Source organism: Neomonachus schauinslandi, chromosome 8, assembly GCF_002201575.2.
Source record: "Neomonachus schauinslandi chromosome 8, ASM220157v2, whole genome shotgun sequence".
NCBI lineage: Eukaryota > Metazoa > Chordata > Mammalia > Carnivora > Phocidae > Neomonachus > Neomonachus schauinslandi.
In genome coordinates, this window is record NC_058410.1 from 145652124 (window position 1) to 145666848 (window position 14725).

General features: G+C 40.3%; 1 protein-coding gene across 1 annotated transcript; it reads left to right on the plus strand.

Moving 5' to 3' along the window:
* Window positions 1-4609: 4609 nt before the first annotated feature.
* Window positions 4610-5554, plus strand: LOC110586965 (olfactory receptor 2J3). Its single transcript, XM_021697254.1, has one exon. The coding sequence runs from the start codon at window positions 4610-4612 to the stop codon at window positions 5552-5554; it is 945 nt and encodes a 314-aa protein (XP_021552929.1).
* The last annotated feature ends 9171 nt before the right edge of the window (window positions 5555-14725 follow it).

Genomic DNA, 14725 nt, shown 5'->3' on the forward strand with positions numbered 1-14725 from the left:
ACTCTTTAAATAGGTTTTCTAAACTTTTATAGGCATAAACTTACAAAAGAATTTAAAAGACATCAGGAAGGCATAAATGGTGTAGGTTAACTCTCAAAGAGCACTAGGTAAATAAAGAAAAGTTTAGTTTTAATGTATTCCAGCTTTTCTGGCTCATGACTCCTGAAAATCCCCTACTTCTAACCAGTTGTCTGGTAAATTTGGGCTTTACCCCTATGGGGAGGAGGGGAAAAAATCAGGTGACTCCATGGAACCCATTCCCTTCATTGACAGTATAACTCAAAACAACTTTTTTCCTGTTGGTTGGTGATAAGTTTTGTGGCATCTTGGTTCAAGTGCAACATCAAGTTGAATGCATTTCAACTTGTGAAGAGTTTTAACTTGACAAACTCAACACCCAAAAACAAATAAACCAGTCAAGAAATGGGCAGAAGACATGAACAGACACTTCTCCAAAAAAGTCATTCAAATGGATAACAGACACAATAAAAAATGTTCAACATCACTAGCCATCAGGGAAGTTCAAATGAAAACCACAATGAGATACTACCTTACACCAGGTAGAACGGCAAAAATTAACAAAACAGGAAACAACAAATGTTGGTGAGGTTGTGGAGAAAGGGGAACCCTCTTACACTGTTGGTGGGAATGCAAGCTGGTACAGCCACTCTGGAAAACAGTATGGAGGTCCCTCAAGGCATTAAAAATAGAGCTATCCTACGTCCCAGCAATTGCACTACTAGGTTACCCCAAAGATACAGATGTAGAGAAAAGAAGGAGCACGTGCACCCCAATGTTCATAGCAGTAATGTCCACAATAGCCAAACGGTGGAAGGAGCCGAGATGTCCTTCCACAGATGAGTGGATAAAGAAGATGTGGTTCCTATATACAATGGAATATTACTCAGCCATCAGAACGGTGGAATACCCACCATTTGCATCAACATGGACGGAAGTGGAGGGGATTATGCTAAGTGAAATAAGTCAAGCAGAGAAAGACAATTATCATATGGTTTCACTCATATGTGGAACGTGGGGAATAACACGGAGAACCATAGGGGAAGGGAGGGAAAACTGAAGGGGAAGGAATCAAAGAGGGAGACAAACCATGAGAGACTCTGGACCCCAGGAAACAAACTGAGGTTTACAGAAGGGAGGGGGTGGGGGTATGGGGTAGCCTGGTGATGGGTATTAAGGAGGGTACGTGTTGCAGTGAGCACTGGGTGTTATACACAACTAATGAATCGTTGAACACTGCATCAAAAACTAATGATGTACTATATGTTGTCTCTAACTGAACATAATAAAAAAAACGAGTTTTATCTTGTGAACATTATGCTGTCTAACCTGGGCAGCTCCTTGAAGGGCATTCATTGCAATATTGAGATTTTCATTTCCCATGGTCCCAGTCAAGGAAAGAAAGTCACATTATTCTTTTTGTTTCCACAAAGGCTCTGTTTGCTCTGGGATAAGTGTTCCATCCCCTGATACCTTAAATGCCCTAAAGAATTCCTGCATTCAGTTCAAAGCACATCTTTTGGACAAGCCCAAACTTTCTCTTCTGTGATAATGACAATCACCTTTTGTTTTAGACTCTGCTTTCCATGGATAGATTTTGACCATTAGCACAGATGGTACAGGAGGGCAGTTAGGTTGATATTTTCAGGTTGCATGGCAGCCTGAGAGCCTGCGTTGGTTTGTACATGGTAAGGCATAGACCAGGAAGAGAACAGCAGGGAGAGTGGATAAATACAGGAAGGTCAGTATGGAAAGGTTGAGAGAGCCCTGCTGAAGAGTCAGGTTTAGTTCAAAGGAATGGATATGACAGGAATTAGTAGAATGTCTGTTAGTGACACTGGGATGAGAAGACACTGCTAAGCCTTCCGTTTTCCCTATTATGTTTGTCTTAAGGAAGAGAGATTTTATTCCGCAGTTCAAAATCTACCTTTTTAAAAAAAAAATGTTTAAATTTTATTATGTTATGTTAGTCACCATACAATACATCATTAGTTTTTGATGTGGTGATCCACGATCCATTGTTTTCGTATAACACCCAGTGCTCCATGCAGCACGTGCCCTCCTTAATACCCATCACCGGGCTGACCCATCCCCCCTCCCCCCTCCCCTCTAAAACCCTGTTTGTTTCTCAGAGTCCATAGTCTCTCATGGTTCATCTCTCCCTCCGATTTCCCTCCTTCATTTTTCCCTTCCTTCTCCCAATGTCCTCCATGCTATTCCTTATGTTCCACAAATAAGTGAAACCATATGATAATTGACTTTTTCTGCTTGACTTATTTCACTTAGCATAATCTTCTCCAGTCCCATCCATGTTGATGTAAAAGTTGGGTATTCATCCTTTCTGATAGCTGAGTAATATCCCATTGTATATATGGACCACATCTTCTTTATCCATTCATCTGTTGAAGGGCATCTCGGCTCTTTCCACAGTTTGGCTATTGTGGACATTGCTGCTATGAACATTGGGGTGTATATGGCCCTTCTCTTCACTACATCTGTGTCTTTGGGGTAAATACCCAGGAGTGATAGGGTCTTCATTCCCTCTTTTCCACTACGAAGAAAATCAAGCCATAAATCTCCAAACTTCTTGCTTTATGAATTCTCTATTTTTTTTGCCCCTTATTTCCTATCCTTTTTTACTTCTAGGAGAATGCTGAACAACAGCTGGTACAGCAGTTAAAAAAGCATCACATAACTGCCACTTTCTTTTAATTAATGCAGTAAGGAATTCAGGCAGCTTTGTAAGGGAAGACAATTTTGTCTGCCTCAGAGAAAACACCCACAGCATTTGAGTTAATATATTGTCTGGTGTATTACTTCCTATTTTAGGGAAATAAAAAAGAAATCCCTTGGAATTCCGCCCCTCATCCCTCATGAGGTTAGTGATACTTACTTTACTAATAATATTAAATGGTACATAGGTATCTTTGAGAGTCAGTCTTAGAGTCTTGGGTCACATTCCATGTTCCTATCTTTCCAGCTGTAACTCAACCACTAAGACATCCCTTTATATGTTTTTCAAGATTACAGTATTTGAGCTAGTGAAAGTCTCTCAAAAGACTGCAGGTGGGTCTGTTCTGGCTGAATTTGTCTTTGCCGTCTTCTATCAGAGAGTGAGGGATGGTTGTGGCTGGGCAAAGCTATTTGGGGTCATGTAAGTGTGAGCTATTACTTTTTTTAAGCAACAAGTATATAGTAAAGTGTTTATCTTTTCTATGAAAAGCTAGTAATGTACAAGAAAAAATAAGCAAGTGAAAACCAAATTATTAATGCACATTTGAGTTGCTTAACTTTATTTTTTTACAAAAGAACAAACACAAGATAAATTGTTGATTGGATTTTATGCAATATTCACCTATCTTTGTCTAGTAAAACTCAGTGAATTTTCTATTCAGAGTCACCATTTGAAATCGTAGAAAACCTAAAAATGTGCAATAATTGTAAATTATGGCTCAGAGTTCAAATGTCTTAGCTGCTGTCCTAAAGCACATGAAATTTCGTGGAAACTGTCTTTCCATGCTGTTGTCCAGGCCTCACAGCCTGGGATTCACACACCTTCAATCCCAAGCACCACCTTCGGTTCCTGTCCTCTTTCCTGCTCCAAACACCATCCCCTTTCCTCTTGCTCCCTCTGCAGTTTTCTCAACTCTGTAATTTCATTTTGGTCATCCAAAATTAGTTCTAGTCTCATTTATGGTTGGAAGCATTCCATCACGGAATCCTCTAGTCTATTTCACTTTTCAATCAGGATTAAGACCTTATTTCAGCTCATAGTGTAAATACTCATTTTTGGGTGTATGTGTACACACATGTGCCTTTGCTTATAGTTCCAGTTGCATACTATTTTCTGTCTAGATATATGCTATTAGCATAAATAAATGAATATTTATTTATTTATTTAATATTTTGTTTTTCCTGTAATCGTAATGCAGTTGAAGTTTTTTTTTTTCACCCAACATTGACATTTTAACAGTGTTACCGGGTTGTTTTTCCATCTCATGGTAAACTCTCATTTATATGTAAGATTATTAAGACTCCCCCCAGGGATGGGTATTAAGGAGGGCATGTACTGCATGGAGCACTGGGCGTTATACGCAAACAATGAATCATGGATCACTACATCAAAAACTAATGATGTATTGTATGGTGACTAACATATAATAAAATAGAATTTAAAAAAAAGATTATTAAGACTAAAAATGTCCCTTTCTCTGTAACCAAAAAACTGGAAGTAACCCCAAAATACATAAAAGAGGAAAAAATTGAAAGGGTTTCTTTTTGTAAAAATTAAAAAGTTATTTTTCATGAAAATTGTCTTTTGCCCATGGAATGTAATCTTTAATCTTTATTCATGCAAATACTGTCTTAGGGATGCATGAAAAGAACTCATTCTCTTGAAAAGTTGTTGATTTTACCCACAACGGGAAAAATATCTGAATGAAACATAAAAATAAAACTATAAAAATGTTCCTGTCATAAGAGCAGTATTCGGAAATGTCATAGGTTTTTGCCAGTCTGCAGGTGGGGGATCGATGATGAGTGGGCAGCCTTTGAGTTTATGACCCTTCCTTCAGGTACAGGAAAAAAAAGGATGATGAGGGAAAAAAACACAAGTTCTGAAGGCTACTTTGTTCTACTGGGTTTTTCCAATTGGCCTCATCTGGAAGTAGTTCTCTTTGTGGTTATCTTGATATTCTACTTGATGACATTGATAGGCAACCTGTTTATCATGATCTTGTCATACCTGGACGCCCATCTCCACACTCCCATGTACTTCTTCCTCTCAAACCTCTCTTTTCTGGATCTCTGCTACACCACCAGCTCCATCCCTCAGTTGCTGGTCAACCTCTGGGGCCCAGAAAAGACCATTTCTTACATCGGTTGCATGATCCAACTTTACTTTTCCCTTGCACTGGGAACCACAGAGTGTGTCCTCCTGGTGGTGATGTCCTATGACCGTTATGCAGCTGTCTGTAGACCCTTGCATTATGCTGTCCTCATGAACCCTCGTTTCTGCCACCTGTTGGCTGTGGCTTCCTGGGGCAGTGGCTTTACCACCTCAGCACTTCATTCTTCCTTTACCTTCTGGGTACCCCTATGCGGACATCGCCAAATGGACCATTTCTTCTGTGAAGTTCCAGCACTGCTGCGGTTATCGTGTGTTGATACCAGTGTTAATGAGCTGACCCTCCTGATCATGAGCTCCATTTTTGTTCTCATACCACTCATCCTCATTCTCAGCTCATATGGTGCCGTTGCCCGGGCTGTGCTGAGGATGAAGTCAACCACAGCACTTCAGAGAGCCTTTAGGACATGTGGAGCCCATCTTATGGTTGTGTCCCTCTTTTTCATTCCAGTCATCTGCGTATATCTGCAGCCACCATCAGGAAAGTCTCAAGATCAAGGCAAGTTCATTGCCCTCTTTTATACTGTTGTCACCCCTAGTCTCAACCCTCTAATCTACACTCTGAGAAACAAAGATGTAGGAGGGGCAGTAAGGAGACTCATTGGGAAGAAGAGGCCCTTACACTCATGACCTTCATGAGACAGTGGAGCCCCTCTTCAGCAGAGGCTCATCTGCATCCGTCCATCAGCCACTCTCCTGTTTATTCACTGTGTCAGCACCAGTGCAGCATGTGTCTTGCAAGGCCACAGAGCTCTTGCTCTCAAATATAAATTAAACAGTTTGTCTAAATACTAACTACACTCCAATGGAGAAAACAGCCATGTAAAATCAAGATTAAACATCAATATTAAATTTTTTCAGTAGCACAATAAATAAAACAAAGGTATCCTTTTCTTAATTGAACATTAAGAAATGAAATTTCTATAGGAAGATGATATACTTAATTTTTAAAAACCTAGACTGTGGTATTTTAATTTCTCACTTTTAAGGCAGAATTTGCCATAAAATATTTTCTCTTTTTGGTTTAGCTAAAGAAGTAGTGAAATACCTTAAATCTTTTCTGCAACACTGTTAGTCCTTCTTAAATAGTAGTTTATAGAGAGAGGAATTTTGGTCTGTATTCTTTAAAACCTCATTATCAATAGTAAGAAAATAAATTGTATGAATTATAGGAAGAGAGTCTCTGAAGTAATGAAGAAACATAAGCATCTTGTATTTCTCTCTTTCTTGAGGCAGTGGAAGTGCATAGGAGGCAGAAATCACTTATAGAAGTGGGAGATATGGCCTGTAAGCTAAGGGTCATTATAGGCCAGGTGTCATTAAAGGTGAGTTCTTGGTGGAGTTCCTGGGTTGCTCAATTGGTTGAGCTTAGTTTCAGCTCAGGTCATGATCTCAGGGTCATGAGATTGAGCCCCATCAGTCTTTGTGCTCATTGTCTGGTCTGCTTAAAATTCTTTCCCCTTCATCTCCCTCTGCTCCTAACCCTGCTCCTGTGCATGTGCTCTTTTTCTCTCTCTCTAAAATCAATCAATCAATCAGAGAAAGACAATTATCATGTGGTTTCACTCATGTGGAATATAAGAAAAAAGGCAGAGGATGATAGGGGAAGGGAGGAAAAACTGAATGGGAAGGAATCAGAGAGGGAGCCAAACCATGAGAGACTCTTGACTCCTGGAAACAAAGTGAGGGTTGTGGAAAGGGAGGTGAGTTGGGGCATGGGGTAACTGGGTAATGGGTATTCAGGAGGGCAGGTGATGTGATGAGCACTGGGTGTTATACCCAACTGACAAATCATTGAGCACTACACCAAAAACTAATGATGTACTCTATGTTGGTTAACTGAAAGTTAAATAAATAAATAAATAAATAAATAAATAAATAAATAAATAAATAATAAAATCTTAAAAAAAAAAGAAAGAAAGAAATGCCCAAACCAGGCAAAGACCCCATTAAAAAGGAGAATTATAGAGCAATATCCCTGAAGAATATGGATTCCAAAATTCTCAACAAAATCCTAGCTAATAGGATCCAACAATACATTAAAAGGATCATCCACCATGACCAAGTGGGATTTATTCCTGGGATGCAAGGGTGGTTCAACATTCACAAAACAATCATTGTGATAGGACACATTAATAAGAGGAGGGAGAAGAACCATATGGTCCTCTCAATCGATGCAGAAAAAGCATGTGACAATATACAGCATCCTTTCCTGATTAAAACGCTCCAGAGTATAGGGATAGAGGGAACATTCCTCAAGTTCATAAAATCCATCTATGAAAAACCCACAGCGAATATCATCCTCAATGGGGAAAAGCTGAGAGCCTTTCCCTTAAGATCAGGAACAAGAAAAGGATGCCCACTCTTGCCACTATTATTCAACACAGTACTAGAAGTCCTAGCAACAGCAATCAGACAACAAAAAGAAATAAAAGGTATTCAAGGTGGCAAAGAAGAAGTCAAACTCTCTCTTTTGGCAGATGACATGATACTTTATGTGGAAAACCCAAAAGACTCCACCCCCAAATTGCTAGAAGTCATCCAGCAATTCAGTAATGTGGCAGGATACAAACTCAATGCACAGAAATCAGTTGCTCTCTTATACACTAACAATGCAACTGTAGAAAGAGAAATTGGAGAAACGATTCCATTTACAATAGCACAAAAATCCATAAGATATCTCAGAATAAACCTAACCAAAGAGGTGAAGGATCTATACTCTAGGAACTACACAACACTCTGAAAGAAATTGAAGACACAAAAAGATGGAAAAATATTCCATGCTCATGGATCGGAAGGATAAATATTGTTAAAATGTCTATGCTACCCAGAGCAATCTATACCTTCAATGCCATCCCGATCAAAATTCCAATGACATTTTTCAAAGGGCTGGAACAAACAATCCTAAAATTTGTATGAAATCAGAAAAGACACCGAATAGTCAAGGAAATGTTGAAAAAGAAAAACAAAGCTGGGGGCATCACGTTGCCCAATTTTAAGCTATATTACAAAGCTGTGATCGCCAAGACAGCATGGTACTGGCACAAAAACAGACATATAGACCAATGGAACAGAATAGAGAGCCCAGTTATGGACCCTCAACTCTGTGGTAAAATAATCTTCGACAAAGCAGGAAAAAATATGCAATGGAAAAAAGACAGTCTCTTCAATAAGTGGTGTTGGGAAAATTTGACAGCTATATACAGAAGAATAAAATTTTCCATTTCATTTTTTCCCCTTTTCAACTAATTTCTCATTTTATCAGCTCTTTATCCCCCCTTACTCTTTTCCCACTCCCCTCTTTTAGTTTTTTTTAAATTTAAATTAAATTAGCAAGGTATCAGCTCATTTTTTTTTAAGATTTTATTTATTTATTTGACAGAGAGAGACACAGTGAGAGAGGGAACACAAACAGGGGGAGTGGGAGAGGGAGAAGCAGGCTTCCCGCGGAGCAGGGAGCCCGATGCGGGGCTCGATCCCAGGACCCTGGGATCATGACCTGAGCCGAAGGCAGACGCTTAACGACTGAGCCACCCAGGCGCCCCCAGCTCCTTATTTTTAAGTCTTTTTTAAACTAACACTTTTTACATTTATACTTTATAGATATATTCTTCATGTTTGGCTTCCTTTCATTCTATTCAATTTTGTCTTTGTGTATACACACACACACACACAAAATTTTGCTTTCTTTACAATTTTGGGATTTAGTGTCTTCTTTTCTTCTTTTATTTTTTTAAAATTTTATTATGTTATGTTAGTCACCATACAATACATCATTAGTTTTTGATGTGGTGATCCACGATCTATTGTTTTCGTATAACACACAATGCTCCATGCAGTACGTGCCCTCCTTAATACCCATCACCAGGCTAACCAATCCCCCCTCACCCGTCCCCTCTAAAACCCTGTTTGTTTCTCAGAGTCCATATTCTCTCATGGTTCATGTCTCCCTCCAATACCCCCTCCCCCTCATTTTTCCCTTCCTTCTCCTAATGTCCTCCATCCTATTCCTTATGTTCCACAAATAAGTGAAACCATATGATAATTGACTTTCTCTGCTTGACTTATTTCACTTAGCATAATCTCCTCCAGTCCCATCCATGCTGATGTAAAAGTTGGGTATTCATCCTTTCTGATGGCTGAGTAATATTCCATTGTATATATGGACCACATCTTCTTTATCCATTCATCTGTTGAAGGGCATCTCGGCTCTTTCCACAGTAACACACAGAACAAAATACACTCAGGGCCAAGTGGATCACCCTGTTCTGTCCACCCTGTGAGATTATATTCTCTCTTCCCACTACCCCCTTTATTTTTCTTTCCCTTTTTTTCCTTTTTCTTCTTTTTCTTTTCTTTTCTGATTTCTGGCCTCTTCAATTTGTCTAGTGTGCATTTCGCTTGGGTTGTGGTTGATATCTTTGATAGTGCTCACTCATTCATCCACTCTTCTCTGGGAAAAGTGACTAGAAGGAGGAATTCACAGCAAAAGAAAGCACAAGAGGTAATACTCTCTGCTACAGATCTAGTTGATATAAGTATAAGTAAAATGTCAGAGCTGGAATTCAGGATAACAATTATAAACTTACTCGCTGGGCTTGAAAAAAGCATAAAAGACACTAGAGAATCTCTTAGTGCAGAAATGACATCTAATAAGGCCAAATTAAAAATGCCCTACCTAAGATGCAGTCTAAATTGGATGCTCTAAAGGCTAGGGTAAATGAGGTAGAAGAGAGAGAAAGTGACACAAAATACAAGTTGATGGAAAGGAAAGAACCAGAAGAAAAGAGAGAAAAACAACTAATGGACCATGAGGAGAAGCTTCGAGAAATCAGTGATGCCATAAAATGAAACAATATCAGAATTATTGGGGTCCCAGAGATAGAGGAAAGAGAGAAAAGGACAGAAGGTATATTTGAGGAAATCATAGCTGAGAATGTCCCTAATCTGGGTAAAGAAACAGGCATTCATGTCCAAGAGGTAGAGATGACCCCTCCCAAAATCAATAAAAATAGATCAACACCACAACATATAATCGTGAAACTTGCAAATTTCAGAGATAAAGAGAAAATCCTGAGGAGCTCAAGACAAAAACTCCCTAACCTAGAAGGGCAAGAACATTAGACTGGCATCAGACCTATGCACAGAGGTCTGGCAGGCCAGAAAGGGCTGGCATGATATATTCAGGGTAATAATGAGAAAAACATGCAGCCAAGAATATTTTATCCAGCAAGGCTGTCATTCAGAATGGAAGGAGAGATAAGGAGCTGCCAGGACAGACAAAAACGGAAAGAATATGTGACCACCAAGCCAGACCAAAAGAAATATTAAGCAGGATCCTGTAAGTGAAGAGAGATCCCAAGAGTAACATAAACCAGAAAGTAACAGAGACAATCTACAGAAAATTTACAGGCAATACAATGGCACTAAATTCACATCTTTAAATAGTTACTCTGAATGGAAATGGGGCAAATGCTCCAATCAAAGGACACAAGGTATCAGATTGGATAAAAAAGCAAGACCTATCCATATGCTTTCTACAGGAGACTCACTTCACACCTAAAGATACCTCCAGGGGTGCCTGGGTGGCTCAGTTGGTTAGGCGACTGCCTTCGGCTCAGGTCATGATCCTGGAGTCCCGGGATCGAGTCCCGCATCGGGCTCCCTGCTCGGCGGGGAGCCTGCTTCTCCCTCTGACCCTCCCCCCTCTCATGTACTCTCTCTCTCTCTCATTCTCGCTCTCTCAAATAAATAAATAAATAAATCTTTTTTTAAAAAGTTTAAAAAAATAAATAATAAAAAAAAAAGATACCTCCAGACTGAAAGTGAGGTGGTGGAGAACAATTTATCAGGCCAATGGACCTCAAAAGACAACTGGGGTAGCAATCCTTATATCAGACAAATTGGATTTTAAATTAAAGACTGTAGTAAGTGATGAAGAGGGACACTATATCATACCTAGAGCGTTTACCCAACAAGAAGATCTAACAATTATAAAAATTTATGTTCCTAATCTGGGAGCAGCCAATTATATCAAACAATTAATAACCAAAATAACAAAGCACATTGTGGCCTTTTGTTGTCCTCTCCAATTTGCCTTGGTGGGATAAGAAGTGGAAGTAGCAAATAAAGATTGAAGAGAAGATACAAAAAAAAAAAAAAAGCTACCCTATAACTGGGTGATAGGCATGAAGGAGGGCACTGATGTAATGAGCACTGGGTGTTACAGAAAACTGAGGAATCACTAAATTACCTCTGAAATTAATAATACACTATATGTAAATTAAATTAAATTTTAATTTTTAAACAGCTACGCTAATTTTTTTAATTTAAATTCCACTAGCAAGGTATAGTACATCATTACTTTTTGGTATAATGTTCAAAGATTCATTAGTTGAGTATATCACCCAGTGCTCATCATATCAAAGCTACCCTAATTTATTAGCACCGTGCCCAGTGAAAAATTAAGTCATATAAAGATACTTCATTTTTCATCTTACATTGTCATTTCTTCCACCAGAAAATGAGTTCTGTTTAGATAAAAAAAAGTGTTTTATTCATCTATGTTAGCAAAAATGCCAAATCTAGAAGACATTTAGCTAACAACGTAAATGAATGAATGAGTAGATGAACACATGGAAGGGTGAACAAATGAACCATTTGAACAGATATTTCTATATACTCTTCAGTGTAACCAGCATATAGACCCATGTGATAAAACACTCACATAATTTAGTATCTTGAAAAAAGTATGCTTCAGGGCGCCTGGGTGGCTCAGTTGGTTAAGCGACTGCCTTCGGCTCAGGTCATGATCCTGGAGTCCCGGGATCGAGTCCCGCATCGGGCTCCCTGCTCGGCGGGGAGTCTGCTTCTCCCTCTGACCCTCCCCCCTCTCATGCTCTCTGTCTCTCACTCTCTCTCTCTCAAATAAATAAATAAAATCTTAAAAAAAAAAAAAAAAAAAGAAAAAAGTATGCTTCAGCCAAAGATCTGTCATACATCTTTTGACTATTTAGCTAAATCAAATGTCCGTTAATGACCAAAGACTCCATTCATTTATGTCTTTGCTATACTGTTCCCCTTTCTGTAGGTATTAATGCTCACTCCATAAATTAGCATATTATCTTTAAAACCCAGTCTCGGATTCAGGGGGAAAGATGGTGGAGGAGTAGGGGACCCTATTACAACTGGCCCCCGGAATTGAACTGGATATCTACCGACCACTCTGAGCACCCATGAAACCAGCCTGAGATGTAAGAAAATCTGGATCGCTACAAACAGAATATCACAGGTGGTTGGTTTTGAGGTATGAAGTGGGGAGCCATGATTCCGCAGGCAGATATTGGAGGATAAACGGCAGTGGGAGGGTGCCTGGCTGTGGGGATCCTACACCGCCTTTGAATGACAGCCTCACACGCTGTGGACGGGGCAGAGACTCGCAGACGGGGTAGCGGTGGGGACAGGACTTTAGGGCAGTCCCCGGGGCAGAAACCCAGAGCGGAGGGGTCCCGCATGTGAACTGGGAGCGGCTGGTGTTTTTAGAAGCACAAAGGGCAGAGATGTACCCCATCCTGGAGGCAGGACTGGGGGCACTGCGGAGAGGCGCACAACCCAGGATGCTGCAGTTAATAGCAGCACAGACAGAAACGGAGTTGGTGTGGCCTGGAGAGCTCACTGAAGAACAGACTGCAATCTCTCTGCTCTGAGGCAGAGGGTTTGAAATGGTCTCTTCTGCTCTGACTCGCGGAAGAGGGAAGAGACGAAGAAAGCCGCCAGGGAAAGCTGCCAGAGAACAAAAGCCCCAGAGACTCATTCCCGCTGAGCCCATCCCCGACCACAGGGGGGCAGGGCAACTCCGCCCAAACAGGGTTGCCTGAGTAACAGCGTGGCAAGCCCCTCCCCCAGAAGACAGGCTGGGAAAACAAGAGGCCAGCAACCCTAAGGTCCCAAGAAAACAGGTGCATCTTGCTTGGGTTCTGGTCAATAATTTGGACTCTATACATTCCCTCAAACACCCATCAACAGAATGACTAGGAGGAGGAGCCCCCAAAATAGAAAAGACTCAGAGATTATGACCTTATGCTGCAGATTTACAAATGGATGCAGATATAACCAAGATGTCAGAGATGGAATTCAGGCTAGCAATTGTGAAGACAATGGCTAGAATGGAGAAATCAATTAATGGCAACATAGAGTCTCTAAGGGCAGAAATAAAAGGTGAATTGGCAGAAGTTAAAAATGCTATCAATGAGATCCAATCCAATCTAGATAATCTAACAGCTAGGGTAACTGAGGAAGAAGAGAGAATGAGCGGCCTGGAAGACAATATGATAGATAAAAAGGGAAAAGAGGAGGCCAGGAAAAAACAACTCAGAATCCATGAAAATAGAATCAGAGAAATAAGTGCCACGATGAGGTGTTCCAATGTCAGAATAATTGGAATCCCAGAGGGAGTGGAGAGAGAGAGAGGACTAGAAGATGTATTTGAGCAAATCATAGCTGAGAACTTCCCTAATCTGGGGAATGAAACAAACATTCGAGTCCTAGAGGCAGAGAGGACCCCTCCTAAGATCAAGGAAAACAGGCCAACACCCCGGCATGTAATAGTAAAACTTGCAAATCTTAAAACCAAGGAAACCATCTTAAGGGCAGTTAGGGGGAAGAGATTCCTTACGTACAGAGGAAGGAACAACAGAATAACATCAGACCTGTCCACAGAGACCTGGCAAGCCAGAAAGGCCTGGCAAGACATATTCAGGGTACTAAATGAGAAGAACATGCAGCCAAGAATACTTTATCCGGCAAGGCTCTCATTTAGAATGGATGGAGAGATGCAGAGCTTCCAAGAATTGCAGAAACTGAAAGAGTATGTGACCACTAAGCCGGTCCTGCAAGAAATATTAAGGAGGGTCCTATAAAAGGAGAAAGACCCCAAAAGTGATATACAACAGAAATTTACAGAGACAATCTATAAAAACAATGTCTTCACAGGCAACATGATGACAATTAATTCATATCTTTCAATAATCACTCTCAACGTGAAAGGTCTAAACAGTCCCATAAAATGGCACAGGGTTGCAGATTGGATAAAAAGAGAGGACCTATCCATATGCTATCTACAAGAGACTCATTTTGAACCTAAAGATACATCCAGACTGAAAGGGAAGGGATGGAGATCCATCTTCCATGCCAGCGGACCTCAAAAGAAAGCTGGGGTAGCAATTCTTTTTTTTTTTTTTATTCTTATGTTAATCCCCATACATTACATCATTAGTTTTAGATGTAGTGTTCCATGATTCATTGTTTGTGCATAACACCCAGTGCTCCATGCAGAATGTGCCCTCCTCAATACCCATCACCAGGCTAACCCATCCTCCCACGCCCCTCCCCTCTAGAACCCTCAGTTTGTTTTTCAGAGTCCATCATCTCTCATGGTTCGTCTAACCCTCTGATTTCCCCCGCTTCATTCTTCCCCTCCTGCTACCTTCTTCTTCTTTTTTTTTTTTCCTTAACATATATTGCATTATTTGTTTCAGAGGTACAGATCTGAGATTCAACAGTCTTGCACAATTCACAGCGCTTACCAGAGCACATACCCTCCCCAGTGTCTATCACCCAGTCACCCCATCCCTCCCACCCCACCCCCCACTCCAGCAACCCTCAGTTTGTTTCCTGCGATTAAGAATTCCTCATATCAGTGAGATCATATGATACATGTCTTTCTCTGTTTGACTTATTTCGCTCAGCATAATAGCTGGGGTAGCAATTCTTATATCAGACAATTAGATTTTAAACTAAAGT

Coding starts and splice junctions, on each gene's coding strand:
- LOC110586965 (XM_021697254.1), top strand. CDS start 4,610: ATGATGAGGGAAAAAAACACAAGTTCTGAAGGCTACTTTGTTCTACTG.